This window comes from Leguminivora glycinivorella, chromosome 17, assembly GCF_023078275.1.
Source record: "Leguminivora glycinivorella isolate SPB_JAAS2020 chromosome 17, LegGlyc_1.1, whole genome shotgun sequence".
In the NCBI taxonomy this organism is placed as follows: domain Eukaryota; kingdom Metazoa; phylum Arthropoda; class Insecta; order Lepidoptera; family Tortricidae; genus Leguminivora; species Leguminivora glycinivorella.
In genome coordinates, this window is record NC_062987.1 from 6,071,819 (window position 1) to 6,086,702 (window position 14,884).

Consider the following 14,884-nt stretch of genomic DNA (forward strand, 5'->3'; position numbering starts at 1 on the left):
CTCTAAGTAGAGCTACGAGTATGTACTACTAAGGGCCGGTTGCATCAAACCGTCTGTCACCGTTAAAGCGTTCGCTAAATTTTATCGTATGGGAAGTTCCATAGACGTCTGCTGCGTGACGATGATGTGTCTGTCAAATGTGGTTGATGCAACTGGTCCTTAGTAAGTATTTTTCACCACAAACACTGGCGAAGTCAAAACGCTCTTGATTCTTCAAACGGATGAGAAAGTCACATTTTATCCACAAGAGTAATTTCATACAATATCTAACTTACGTTCAAAGCTGACTGATCGAATGAACCTTTAAATCAAAAATGTGCATTGAAACCTTCGCAACCCCCAAGTTTCCGCTTTCTACGCTCGCAGTTCAATATTAGAATATCTCCCGCTTGCTCGGGTTGATCAAATATACTATCAATATTGGCACGTACGGTTAAACAACAACATTGCCCCCCTGTAAAACAAATGAGTCAAATGTCTATTTCTCTCGTTTAAAGCATGCAGCGTGGTTGAAGGTGACATTTTCTTCACGGAGAACAGAACATAGTTTTCTGACTGAAACTGTTATATGTAGGTACCTATAGGCAAATTTGGAGGGGAATATATCAGTTTCCAGCAAGAACGATTTAATAGGTACTGGACTGAAAAAGCCCATACAAAAAAGCGTACCCTGGCAATGTGTGGGCCTTTTAGATTTAAAACTAGATGGCGCTATTCACAGCCTGGAAGTCACCAAAATCGTATTTTCCCAACAAATGACATATTTCTTTATTTTAAAATCATGATATCACGTCAATACACATTAAAAAAAATTGTAGGCATCATCAGTGCATGTTATGATAGTATTTAATAGGTGGCACTAAGAAATCGAGGTACGATGAACTGTGTAAATCCATACTAATATTATAAATGGGAAAGTGTGTGTATCTGTTTGTTTGTCCGTCTTTCACGGCGAAACGGAGCGACGAATTGACGTGATTTTTAAGTGGAGATAGTTGAAGGGATGGAGAGTGACATAGGCTACTTTTTGTCTCTTTCTAACGCGAGCGAAGCCGCGGGAAAAAGCTAGTCCTATATAAATAATCCTCAAATTTGTTTCCAGTAGGTAAGTTAGGTAGGTATCCGGCTCGAAGGACCAAATTTGCTATTTAAAGGACTAATTAGCTGAATTTGATTTGAAACCATGAAACTAAATAAACAAACCTAGCACTAGGTAAGTATTGCATAAAACTTAGTAAATTTAGGCGACAAGGTTCCCAAATTTGATTAATTGAGGGTTAAACAAAGCCATGTTCTGCATTCGAGGAAAAATCCATGCGAACGAAATCGTGGGTAAACTTTTTCATCACACCAACTGGTAAAGGCTCTCTTGATAAGTACTTCAAAAACTGTTGACAAAGTTGCATTTTATCCACAACAGTGCAAAGTAATTTAATACAGTATCGAATTGGCACTTTTGGAAAACAGGTAAAGCAAAGCATGTTCAACTAGCGCCATCTTGTTTCAGTTTAAGAGGACTCAATATCGACATCTAGCGGATTCACTAGGGACTATTGAAATGTATGGGATACGACGTTCCTAAGACGCATCAGACTTTTTAGCATTATTAAGTTACTTTGATTTTGATCATAAAATTATCGAACGTAATTTTGTTACTACTTTAATTAATTAGGTATTATTTATATTTATTAATTAAAATAAAATTAAGACAAACCTTATTCTGAAGTTGCACGTTCGTGTATTATTTATAATAGAAGTACGGCAACATCGAAAATCTTATGTCAGGATGACGCGATCATTTGTCAAAATGTTCGTTGAATTGATGTTTTAAATCGAATCAAACAACCTAAATAACTCAATTAAAAACAAACTGATATTTGTGTGTGAAAATCTAAAAAAATGGAAGAGGAGCAAGTTAATGAATCAATGAACAGATCTGAAGTAAAGTTTGATAATCTTGTAATTCTAAAGGAATTCAGTAAAATTGTAAATCGTGTAAGGTATGTTGGACAAAGCCTTCTTTCATCTAATAAACTGAATTTGGTAAACAAGCCGTTGGTTAGGACTCGTTATAAACATGCTACATATTTTCAGCGATGAGGAGTTTCTTGAAACGGTGCCTAAAGCAAAAATGAAGAGAGTTAAATGGGTGCCAATGTTCAAATACTTGAAACAAGGAATTCAAGACGAAATGATACAGGAAATGAATGCAATGTGGGACTCAGAAAATTTACCAGAAAAGATGGAAATCTTACAGAAACAGCAAGCGAAATATGCTCACTTAGACTCAAACACAACATTATGGTAAGATTTGTTATCCTGTTCTTCACGTCTAAACATTATTATGTAGGCACTATTTGTTATGATTGTTTTTGTAATACATGTACTATGTATGGTTGTAACAATCTTGGTACAGTAAACGGCCATAAAGAATGCACATTGGTCTTTGGAAAGAGACAATTAACGTCACATAAGGAAGAAAGAGACAACACTCTAAGAAGACGAAAAACCGATGTGCATTCTTTGTGGCCATTTACTGTACACATGCTTTTCTGACATAATATGGCAAGACAACAAATAGCATGTTCTGACCTCTAGTTCTATTTCCATTACATGCTACTGCTATCTTTTTGAAATTCTGAAGTGATTTATCTTGCAAATATGTTATTTAAAGCTAGTGTCTTGTTCAATTAGTCACTAGCTCCTGTCCATTGTCAGGATTTGGGAACTAATACATGTTGAATTTCATCTAAACCAGTTCAGCAGTTTAAGCTTGAATAGGTCAAATTCAGATACCTTTACAATTGTATATTACAAAATTGGTTTATACTTTTACAACACTTACATGCTCAAAGATTTTATGAACTTATTTTGAGTAGTATGGCTATTACTAAGTACAGCGCCTGAACATGTTCACAATCAGTATAAATTATCCTTTCATCCCATATAGAAGTACCTATAGGGGCAAATAGGAATATGTCCATCATTGTGAGCGTCAGGACCCCTGGACCACTACAGATATTTGATGTTTAGTACATACTAAAATTTAGTACCTATTTGATACTATTTGGTACCTGAGTACATATATTTGGTACCTCCACTGATATCGAAAAATCGAGCGAATAAAGTGGCCAGACATTCTGACGTCAGGATGTCTGGACCATTTTTGGTTTAGATAGTTCTAGACAACACTACTAATTGATATCTTAGTCAATATTTACTACCTATTTGGTACCTGTCAATATATTTTATTCAAATTTTTTTGGCATACCAGAAAAAAGTTCTGATGGAATTTAAAGTTGTGAGCCCGGCCGTGCCGTTGAAGTATGTAGCGCCTGTTTTGTTACTTTTATATTTCGACTATATTAATGCCACTAGTCAGTAGAGATGATGTGCGAGTGCCTAAAAATAAATTCCTATTTAAGTTGACGCGCAGGAGGGCAGGCGGATTTGCCTCTATTCTTTGGACATTCTCTATGCGCTACATACTTCAACGCCACGGCTGGGCTCACAACTTTAAATTCCATCATAACTTTTTTCTGGTACGCCAAAAAAATTTGAAAAAAATATATTGACAGGTACCAAATAGGTAGTAAATATTGACTAAGATATCAATTAGTAGTGTTGTCTAGAACTATGTAAACCAAAAATGGTCCAGACATCCTGACGTCAGAATGTCTGGCCACTTTATTCGCTCGATTTTTCGACATCAGTGGAGGTACCAAATATATGTACTCAGGTACCAAATAGTATCTAATAGGTACTAAATTTTAGTATGTACTAAACATCAAATATATGTAGTGGTCCAGGGGTCCTGACGCTCACCCATCATTCATATCTTAGTTCCTTCAGTAATCTATATATATCTCACTTTATTACTACAGGAGGCCTCAGCTGGGTGATGTCAAAAGCCAATTGAAAGCTCATGATGTTGCAAACTTACAGAAACAAAAAGAAGTGCTGGAAGGCCTGGCAAAAGAGTATGAAGCCAGAGTCAGCAGGTTAAAAAAGGTTCTATCCGCCAAGCGAGGATATATCAAAGCATTGAAAATGGATGTTGCCAAATATCAGAAGAAAAATGAAAGCACTGTTTCTAAAATCACTGAAAGACTTGAAAACCATGAGCAGCGAATTAAGATAATTATACCCACTAAGCCAGATCTTGAGATAAACTGGGCAGATGTGGGACATGATGAGGAAATTGAAAATGCATGACAATTTTATTGGAATAAAATTTATATATTCAGAAAATTGTACACACCTGAGAAAAAGTACAGTGAATTTTAATAATAAGTGTATTTATTCAACTCAAATTACTTCAGAATCTATGTAATACTTTTTACTAAGATGTAGATGAAAATAGATAATAAAATTTTAAATTTATAATATCACACTGATTAGTTAACACAGGTGTAATCTTGGAGTGAATGTTTATCCGCTAACTACTTAGAGAATACACAAAATGAGGACTAAGCTAACTTGAATTTTATATAGTAATACTAAATTAATAAAGAAAAAATTGGGAAAAATGTATTTTGAATTGAAAGAAGAGTACATAAATAGTTCATACACCATTCAATAAACTACAGTGTTACAAAATGAAAAAGTTATCTTAAATGCAAACCTAACTGAAAATAAAACAAAATAAACTTATTATTTTTAATAGCAATATTTATTCATGAAAATTATTTGATATTGTTAACATAGCTAAAAAATATAATTGTACAATGCAAATTTTGCATATAATTTTATGTTATAATATAGCAATTGCACTAATGTTGCGAGGAGTACACTGCTTTATCACCTCAACTGATACTGGCTTGTCTAGACATACTGTAAGCTGTGCAGGGAAAAGCCTCAATTAGGAGATCAATGCCAATTTGTACAACAAAACAAATTTTCTACTTATTTTGTAAGAGTAATACTGAGTGCAAAATATCGTTAATTTCACTGGGACTACTCTCCCCGCCGTAGTGATAGCAATGCGCCAGCATTCCTTTCTCGACTGGTTTCTTCTAAACAATCAAATGTGTACTTCATGTCAAACCAGAAATATACTCTAAGGGACGACCTTTTTAAATATAAACAAATTTAAATAATATCTTTTCGAAACAACTATTATCGTCACTTATACGAGACCTATAACAATATACTTTACATTTATAGGCACATTAGTTACAAAATAAACAAAGCGAATGTGCTTTCGATCCACTACAACTCAATAAACATGTGAAAATGTAACTACGATTTTCTTGTCCAATGCCCGCATCTTTAGAATTACTTGCCACTTCAAACTTTTTAAAATTAACAAAACAATTTAACTAGGACACCAACATGTCAACAACACAATAAGGGACAATCCGATCTTAAAATCGTGTCAAACTTGGGATCGAAAAAGCAGAAGTCACGAGGCATCGCCGAATAGATCATGCTTGCTCAACCACGAAATCTCTGTAGAACTAAATTCATAAATTAATATCACTCACATTAATAATAAAAATTAAAAATAAGAAGGCACAAGCAAATTGATAAATAATTTTAACAATCCATGACATACTCGGCTCTGTCCAGTGACCGCACTAAACAATAATTATAATACATGATATAATCAATATTTTGTAGCATCCGTTTCACTGTGCAGCACACTGGATCCCAAACGTCAGTTATTTCTTTTTCGGAGGCGACCGCTGTGGCGTGGCGGGCCTGCCACTGTTGATACCATTGTATTGATATTTCGCCTTTTTCTCTGATGGTTTCAATATCTATGAAGGGATTTTCATCATTAATCGCTTGGTTGGAAAAAAAGTCAGCAATTGAATATAAGCAATCCACTTTAATCCGACTTCTCATACATTTTCGAATTTACGAAGAGATGTTCAATGTTAGTTTCTTGTTAGTAAAAAAAAACATCAATTGAAAGTTAGTGTTCCTTTTTTATAGTCTTCTTCTCAGACGGTTTCAATATCTATGAAGGGATTGTAGGGTTAGTTACTTAAAAAAGCAAAAATAAACAAATGCCAACATTAAGTCTGGCTGGAAGTGTCTCCTTGACAAGTGTATATGTACCTTTATAAATAAAGACCGATAAAGACAATAGATATCGGTAACATGCCTTCTCTACTAGTAATAGGGTAGATGCACCTGTCAGAGAGCACTTGCCGCACCAGACAACAAGAATACCAACCTGGAACGAGCACATGAGTGTCTCGTCAACGGACATCATGCCACCGGCATTGTCAAACTCTCCGCAGTAATTAGGGGCGGAAAATAGCGTGACAAGTTGCCTTTTTGCAAAGAATTCGTAGCCATCTTCTACTACCTGAAAATCGTGACTAAGTATTAGGATGTGTTTGAGTGTTGAACCATAAACACGTAACGTAGTTTGCTAACTGCTCATAAGTCCCACCCAGTGACCCCGCCTTACCTGGTGGGCTCGACAAATGAGATCCAAGTCATGTCTGTTGAGAAATTTGCTGACAACATCGGGGCCGAATGTGAATGACACACCGCGATCGTTTTCACCCCATCCTTGGACATCTTTGTCTGGGTCTGACCACAGCAAATCGCAAAGCAGACCTGAAAAAAAGTCGTTGATTTTCGTATTAATGGTAAAAACAGCAGAAAGATACTTCATTGTTTCAAAGTTGGTGGGCAGCACGGGAGACTCCCGTTTTAAGGGTAAAGTATATTTATTTAAATGGTAGGTATGAAATTGTCTTCGGTTACCGCGATAGTTACTCATGAAATAAAACTATGGAAACGGATTAAATCGCGTATAATGAATTTAAAATACATCCCGACGTTTCGAACTCTTTACAGCGTTCGTGGTCAACGGGTGACCCGTCATTATACGCGATTTAATCCGTTTCCATAGTTTTATTTCATGGTAGGTATGAGTTGTGTAACTTTGGGGTTACCCTCATCTGGCAGATTAATTTTGGTCAGAAACACACTTCGCATAACATGTTTCGCAGAAAAACATTCGGTCGAATGGTAATTTTGCAGAAAACTTAGTTGGCATTATTACTACCACGCATACGACACATTTGGCAGAATATTGTTTCACAGAACATTACTGCGGTCGACTTTGATTTAGCATAATTGTATGTACCATAATATTCGTATAGCATACTATTACAAGATTTACAAGAGCAGAATTATGGCACGCTATAGAAAAATAAATACTGTCTCAGATCCTCCGTTACTTCCGTTAGGTACGACGACGAGCGAAGCGAGGAGGAGTGTTAGGTAGCTTGCATCCCCAACACATCTGACTCTCTTTCAAAAAGCAAATTGCAACTTTATGCCGCCTAAATATTATGCACAAATATTATCTGCGAAAGTACTATTCGACTAGAAGACTATTATGCTCATCAACAATATGCCAACGTACGATTCGGTATTATAACAATCTGAGAAATTATTTATGCCAAAGCATATTCTGCGTAAGGTATGCCAAGAACTATTATGCAAATCAAATATATGCGAAAAAAGTTTCTGCAAGATATTAGTGAACTGTAACTTTGATTTAAACTACTAGACAGTAAACCCTGCGACACAGAAAGGTGCATGAACTACAGGTTAATCCCTTTGACCGCATACTGTTTGCCGCGCGTATCGTAAACCTTATCGAAATGCACAAAGGTCGATATTGAACTACAACTGTTTGCATCGGTGAACGTCTGCGGCGGGGTTAAAGAATATAATTTAGGCCATGAAGATTAGCAGACGTACTTATACAATGAGCCTGGTCTCTTAATAAAAGACTTCAAGAAAAAAAATTGTCATGTTGCGTCAGGAAATCAGGCTCCTTCAGTTCATTAAGAACTTTCAATAAAACCATACGACGACTAGTCAACTGCTTACCTGTATCAGGCACATCAGTAGGTCTCATTATCCTCCTAATCTGCTCCATGCCCTGCAGATCCGGCGAGAGCCCTCCGTGGCAACAGAATATCTTCTCGTCAATTATGGCGGCGATGGGCAGGCAGTTGAAACAGTCGGTGAACGTCTTCCATAGCTTTATGTTGTACCGGCGTTTGCATTCGTCATAGAAACCTGTGGGGAGGAATAAGTATAAAAACTGGGTGAATTCAAAGGTATATTAGTAGCCTAGTGAAAGTAGGCAATGACCGATCAAAACCGGATGTATATAATAAATGGATACAACTTTGCGTTATTATTATGAAATGTGATAATATGCCGAAACTGAAACTTTGTTCAAACATTCCCGTAGGTCAGGCCCAGGGCCGTAACTTCGACTCTTAAAAACATGTTGTTTGTGTCTAAAACTATACCTTAATTTGGTCGCACATAGTTACAGTCAACCAATTGGAACCCTAGGCCACTCTAGAACTATGTCACAGCGACGTTATAAATCAGATTGTAAGAAATCTCTTACTGCTTGTCATTTTGACATGGTTGTAGGTTGTAGAGCGGCCTAGGGTTAAAATTGGTTGACTGTACGTGTACCTATATGAGTCGATTCATCCACGCGCTCGACTCATAACAGCAGTAGCATACTGTACACGTACCTACACGGCAATAATATCGCACAAAAAGAAGCCTGCATAAACAATTTTCGTGGCCTTCTTTTGTGCGATATTATTGCCGGTGACTGCATTTGAATTCAGACGGACGGCGACGCACAGACTGCATAGCCGCTTCACTAGGTAAGAAATATGTAAAATCTTGTATAGGTAGGTAACGTGACTGGTGACAGACTGTATGTGAAAGTCTGATATTATTTAAATAAGATGAATTTTCGTAAGTAATCGAATATCCCCTATGCGTGATTAGCGCTGTCACATCAAAACTGCAAGTACTTGTATGCAATCAACGATACAACGCAAGTCATGTCAAGCATTCAGGCTAGCTTAGCGGTGACCTTGTGGCGTAAACCTCTGTTTGAAGATAAAATAAAATATATATAACTGCTTCGGTTGAAGCCATAAAAGGTAGTTTGAACTTCAATTGACATTGGCTGCTGAGGTAATATTTATCTTTTCTAATAAAATGTTTATAGTGTGTATACTCCGTAACACCGATAGGTATACCTAAACGAAGCCTACTGCGAATACCGGAAGCCTAAATATCGGTCTCTTCGCATCCGCGAAGTATTTTAAAGGAGAGATTTCGATGACGGGAGGTGTTCCCTCAGTGACATTTGTCTTGTACCTACTAGCGCACTCATGCCAGGAACAAGCTCTCTGGGTATTTGTTGTACGCATATATAGTTTCCAGTGACTGCTAGACTACCTTTCTTAATTGATACATGTCACACTTTGTAGATCATCTTTCTGACATGGCCAGTGTTCGGACTCTTGGCGTCTTCTCTAACAACATAAGGTTAATTATTCTGAAAACGTCGAACAAAATTGTCCAATAATTGGACATGACAATTGGATTTTCCCACGACACAGACATAAACAGAGTACCACTTACCGTAAATGCGGTTTATACTGGCGCACTCATGGTTGCCTCGCAGAAGGAAGAAGTTCTCTGGGTATTTGATCTTGTACGCGAGCAGGAGGCATATGGTTTCCAGCGACTGTTTGCCGCGGTCCACGTAGTCGCCAAGGAAGAGATAGTTGGCCTCGGGCGGGAACCCGCCGTATTCGAACAGACGTAGTAAATCTGTGTACTGGCCATGAATGTCACCTAAAACATTAAAACAGAAAGTATTGTTTTTTGTAAACATACACACAGACGCCGTAAGCCGTAAGGGCATGTATCACCCAAGGCAGAATTTTACCACTTTTAAAGGAGAATGGGCACTTTTGTATGGGGGTGTCCCAAGATTGTATACGGATTAAACATATCTTGTTTGAAAGGTCTTAACTGTAGTATTAATTCGTTGTATAGGATCAATCTCAGATAACTTGCAGGAACCAAGATATAAAAAAAAATAAAGTAGATCACTTCAGTAGATAATTATCCTAATACATGCGATATAACGAAGAGCACCATATTTTATTTAAAACATTAAGTAAATTGCTCTTTGTTTTTGCTATTAATGCTAAAGATGAATTAATGAGAGGAGTATAATTTACAGTTTATAAAAATCGCCATACTAAAAATTATCTGCTGTTCAGCGGCATCAGCGTGTACACTCATGCCATATGTATCACAAGAAAGGTATTTTTATAAGCTATTTTTTGAGTAATGTAGCTGAGGTCCAACGCTTGCAGGAATCGTAATAAAACCATTAAATGAGTTAATCAACGGTAACTAATTACTTCTTAATTCCCCTACTTATCGCTAGATGTCACTGGAAACTAGTTTTTAGATCCAGGTGAATTTAATAAGTACAATTTTTGCACTTAATACCGTTGATCGACTCTCAAAGGTTTTTTTTCCCGCTTCTATCACAGGCGGCTTTAGGTACGACGGTAGGACTTCGAATAGCATTATCGTATGCACAAATATCGAGTAGCATAAGTTGGTACTTTTATTCCGAAAAATCTATATTTTATGATCGTGATGCAGATTAGAGTAGATATTAGTAGCTGCCGTCTATTCTAGTCTCGTCTAGTTTATTAATAAGCCCTTTCAAACGAGCCATGTCCCATCAGTATACAGTCATGGGACAAAATGCCCATTCTCCTTTATTCTAAACCTAGTGCCGTAAACGTTTCTGCTAATCAAAGGCTATGAATTTGTATAAACTGTTTGTTATACCTACAGTAAGCATTTACGACACTAGTGGGCCAACCGCTGAAGGAATAGAATGTTTTGTACCCTTAAAAGTACATGTTTGTTGAATGCGGATTGAGGAGGCACTTTGAAATGTTAGGATAGAATGTCGCCACTGTGACCGCTGTAGGTACGGAGTATGTATATTAATTATATTGTTGCCAAGCCAGAAAAGACGTAACGGCAGTGGCACCACCCGGATTGGTAAAATTACAGTCATAAGTCATAATTAAATTAAGGAGATGAATTAATGGTGAAGCCAGATTTTATTTTTGAGGGTTATTTTCAAGATTAGCTGACTTAGTGGCCAGTATACTAACTACCATCAAAACATAATATCTAGCTTGCCTTCTTATGCCTCTAATATCTCCATTACCTTACCTACTAGGGTGGACCCTGCCTGTACTTAGAACTACTAGGTACAGTAGGTACACATTATTAGATTTATTAGTAGGTACAATCATAGAGTAGTATGAACAGGTAAGAGCGGGCGACTTTCAATCCGGAGGTCGCGGGTTCGATCCCCGACTCGTACCAATGAGTTTTTCGGAACTTATGTGCGAAATGTCATTTGATATTTGCCAATCACTTTTCGGTGAAGGAAAATATCGTGAGGAAACCGGACTAATCCCAATAAGGCCTCGTTACCCTTCGGGTTGAAAGGTCAGATGGCAGTCGCTTTCGTAAAACTAGTGCCTTCGCCAAATCTTGGGGTTAGTTGTCAAAGCGGACCCCAGGCTCCCATGAGCCGTAGCAAATGCCGGGATAACGCAAGGAGGATGATGACAAGGTACAATTACGTATTTGGCAATGTGACTGTAAGAGGGAAGTTGATGATGACAGCAGGCGTACTGACAAAAATTTAAAGTTTCGCAGGCATTCACATAACTTGGCTAATAGCCAATAGCCATCGTTCGAAAATGTGAACGTCCAAATAGACAATAAAGTACTAACAAAAACATGTATCGTCCATAAAATAATGCTCGCAAGTACTACCAGAACATGTAATAACTACCCTCGTAAGGGCCCATTTAGACGGTACGAGAACTCGCATACGAGTTTTATTACATTGCAGTATTTGATGGCTGTGCAAAATTGTATGTACCCTCAACAGCCCGCAATGTAACTAAAATCGCATGCGAGTTCGCACGCCGTCTAAATCAGGTCTTAGTTTAGAATGTTGTATAGGAACGAGTATTGTCGTTAAATTCCGCACTAAATAACTTTTTAAGTGCCACAGTCATCAGTTGAGTCATTAATGACTGAATCAGTGATAATGAAGTGTCAAGCTTACCACCTTTGTCATTTATAATATTACCTACTCAATCAAAGACCTTAAAAATGGACAGACAGTACCTACTTAAGAGATGACCCATGTGTCCTGCAGTATTTGAAATAGGACTGTATTTGAAAAATATTCGTGTTATCTTTTGACATACGAAATAATATTTGTTAAATATAGCCATGTGAAGTGCCAGCCAGCAGTGAGCACATGAAGCAACGTTTGCATAGCCTGTTATAGACATATGTATGTCTAGCGAAGTATTGTGTAAAATTATTGAACACTGTGCTAAAAATAACAAGTAATAATCTAGTCAAATAGCTTTGTTTACTCTTCCAGCCTTCAAGAGAGACTAGCAAGCATCTATTTATAATCAAAGTCTTAATTTATGTTCTCTAAAGTTGTTTTTAACAAAGGTGCAGGCCAGATGCAAACAGAACAGGTGTTAAATCTATTTTGGCCGGTTCCAATAGAATAAAATTAATAAGATGATTTAAGAGGTGTCAGTATTAGACTATTAGCTTGCACAGTTAGTTTTTACATCCTGCTTTAGGTATTTGTGCCAAATAATATCCATGACGTGCCCTAACATCATACCTACATTACCTACAGTCATGAAGCGTGCAAGTTGCGTGTATACTCAATACACGCAATTGATTCTACAATTTATGCAGGTACCAAGCAAGGAGCCGTAATGAACCCCTGCATCTCCTAATCCATGTACCTTATAAATCATATAATGGACACAGTAATGCGTTTTTGTTTAGTGTTTTTGGCTCAAAATAGATACAAAATCATTCACCTATATGTCTATTATTTTGGCCCAAAGTCAAATCTTTATACATACATAGTTAGCAATTTAAGATATAAGTATAACTTAAAACAATGTGTACAAATGTATAAGAATAATACACAATGAAAACTAAATGTAAAAAACTTTTAGTGAACTTTTATCAAACCTCAAAATTTTAGTTTTCATTGCTAATCCTTACCACAAATCTTTAATGGTGCCTCCAATTCCAGTAGTATTGGCTGTTGCAGAAATATTTCCCGAGACTTGGTGCACAGTCCACGCACCTCCGACTCGGACATCTGAACTGTCTTCCCAGGCCTGCATCCTCGAACTGTGCCAACATTACACAACAGGGGTTAACAGGATTACTAAGAAGCCTGCCTCAGAGGCTGGCATTTTATTGGCTACATACAACTTGTATTGTTTATAAGTCTGGCAATCAATGCTTCAATGCACTTGAAATGATTCATCCATGAAATTGAGAAATTAGATTATGATCGACCTATTTTGATACATGATTGACTAATGGTCAATAAGATGAAGCAATGAATGATATGAAAGATAAGAGTTTCAAGATATCAATGATAGACTCAACAATATTGAAGATTACTTTACAGTACAGGCAGAATTACCATATATACATATTATAGTGTAGCCAGAAGACAATTTTACAACAATAGGCATATACAGGCAAGACCTTCAACTATTCATACACAAATACTTAATATTCATAGTTACAAATGTTACAATGCATGCTATTATCAGCATTCTAGGTATAGAATGCTTAACATATTTGAAAGATACTTAACAGACATACACTCGGGTTTCATCAAAGCATTACACATTACCACTGTTGTAAAAAAAAAAAAAAGGAAAATTAAAAATTTGGTACACACACAGCACAGTAAACCAAATAAACCAAATGCGCCATGGACATAATTGGCATAACCCTTGTTGCCAAGAATAAGAAATTATTCAGTAGAGTTTGTGGCAGTATATAGTTACAACCCACGTGAAACCTACTGTTATTATTTGGTTCATAGAATGGGTTATTTTTAGCTTGATTGGAATCTAGATCAAATTGCAAAGGAAAAACTGAAACATAAAATGTCTTTGTATGGGAACAAGCCACTTATAAGGTCATACAAACGCAAGAATAAAATCAATCAAACGTATCTAGCGCAATACTGTGGCCAAGAACTATGCAGATAACCATACATTCTGATGAAAAGATGTCTTTGAATTTCCCTTTCCGCCTTGCTGTTTCCTGTTGCACTCTGAATACTGTTGTAACCCATCAAAAAGCAGCATAATAAAGTGAAATAAACATGTTTAAATCAAGTAAAGTAACATACAATGCGAACAAAGCATAACAATAAGCCCTAGGAAGTGTTCCATATTATTTGACATCAGCAGTAATCAACAGTACCAGTGATGCTGGGTTATGGAATTTTATTCTATAAGAACATCCCTTCGCGACAATGGGACAAGCCGACAGCATCTCTATCAAACAATCATCAAAAGTAGAATCAGATAAGAATTGAGGATAATCGATTTATTTATGAGTTTGACGTTTCTGTACCTACATACTTGTGATAATTACGCAACAAACAGCACGAGAACATTGATATGTTATTTTGAATTTTAATGTTTTAGTCTTATTACTAAAATGTACACTATAATAAACTATAAAACTAATCATTACCTTCTAAAAGCCTGTGAATTAGACTGTCAACATTGAGTTCGTCAGCCATATTTACTACACGAATAATTTACGTCAAAATCTTTCGACAACCACCGCCGCGAGCAAACTTGTGATTTTTACGCACATCCAATTAGAATGGACCAAGGAACAGCATGTTTAGCTTTGCTCAATTGATTGTACCAAATATTTATATTAAAAACCAATAAAGAAGCTTATGTTATTATTGCTTGGAAATAATTAATACGAAATATTTATATTTTTTTATTTTATTCTTACAAAACTATTCGAAATATACCTTAGTCTCGAAGATAAAATAAAACATACATTATTTGTCTATGATATATTGGTGTTGCCATGTAGAAAACCCATAAACAAATGTCCTATCTTTTAAAAATCTCTACGAACACGA

The 14,884-nt window shown here is 36.5% G+C and overlaps 2 protein-coding genes across 3 annotated transcripts; one reads left to right on the top strand and one right to left on the bottom strand.

The window, feature by feature from the left end:
* The first annotated feature begins 1,790 nt into the window (after window positions 1–1,790).
* On the top strand, window positions 1,791–4,290 carry LOC125235245. Its single transcript, XM_048141741.1, has 3 exons — window positions 1,791–2,000; window positions 2,095–2,304; window positions 3,885–4,290. Exons 1-3 carry the CDS (start codon window positions 1,900–1,902, stop codon window positions 4,213–4,215), a joined length of 642 nt encoding a protein of 213 aa, XP_047997698.1. The 5' UTR covers window positions 1,791–1,899; the 3' UTR covers window positions 4,216–4,290.
* A 359-nt stretch (window positions 4,291–4,649) lies between these two features.
* Window positions 4,650–14,626, bottom strand: LOC125235244 (serine/threonine-protein phosphatase PP1-beta catalytic subunit). 2 transcript variants are annotated; one of them, XM_048141739.1, is made up of 7 exons: window positions 14,476–14,626; window positions 12,970–13,101; window positions 9,445–9,660; window positions 7,867–8,058; window positions 6,425–6,576; window positions 6,185–6,319; window positions 4,650–5,762 (listed from the first exon to the last, which is right to left on the bottom strand). In XM_048141739.1, exons 1-7 carry the CDS (start codon window positions 14,522–14,524, stop codon window positions 5,664–5,666), a joined length of 975 nt encoding a protein of 324 aa, XP_047997696.1. In that variant the 5' UTR covers window positions 14,525–14,626; the 3' UTR covers window positions 4,650–5,663. The 2 variants fall into 2 exon arrangements, with proteins under 2 accessions (XP_047997696.1, XP_047997697.1); XM_048141740.1 differs by having other exon boundaries at window positions 5,677–5,965.
* Between the last annotated feature and the right edge of the window lie 258 nt (window positions 14,627–14,884).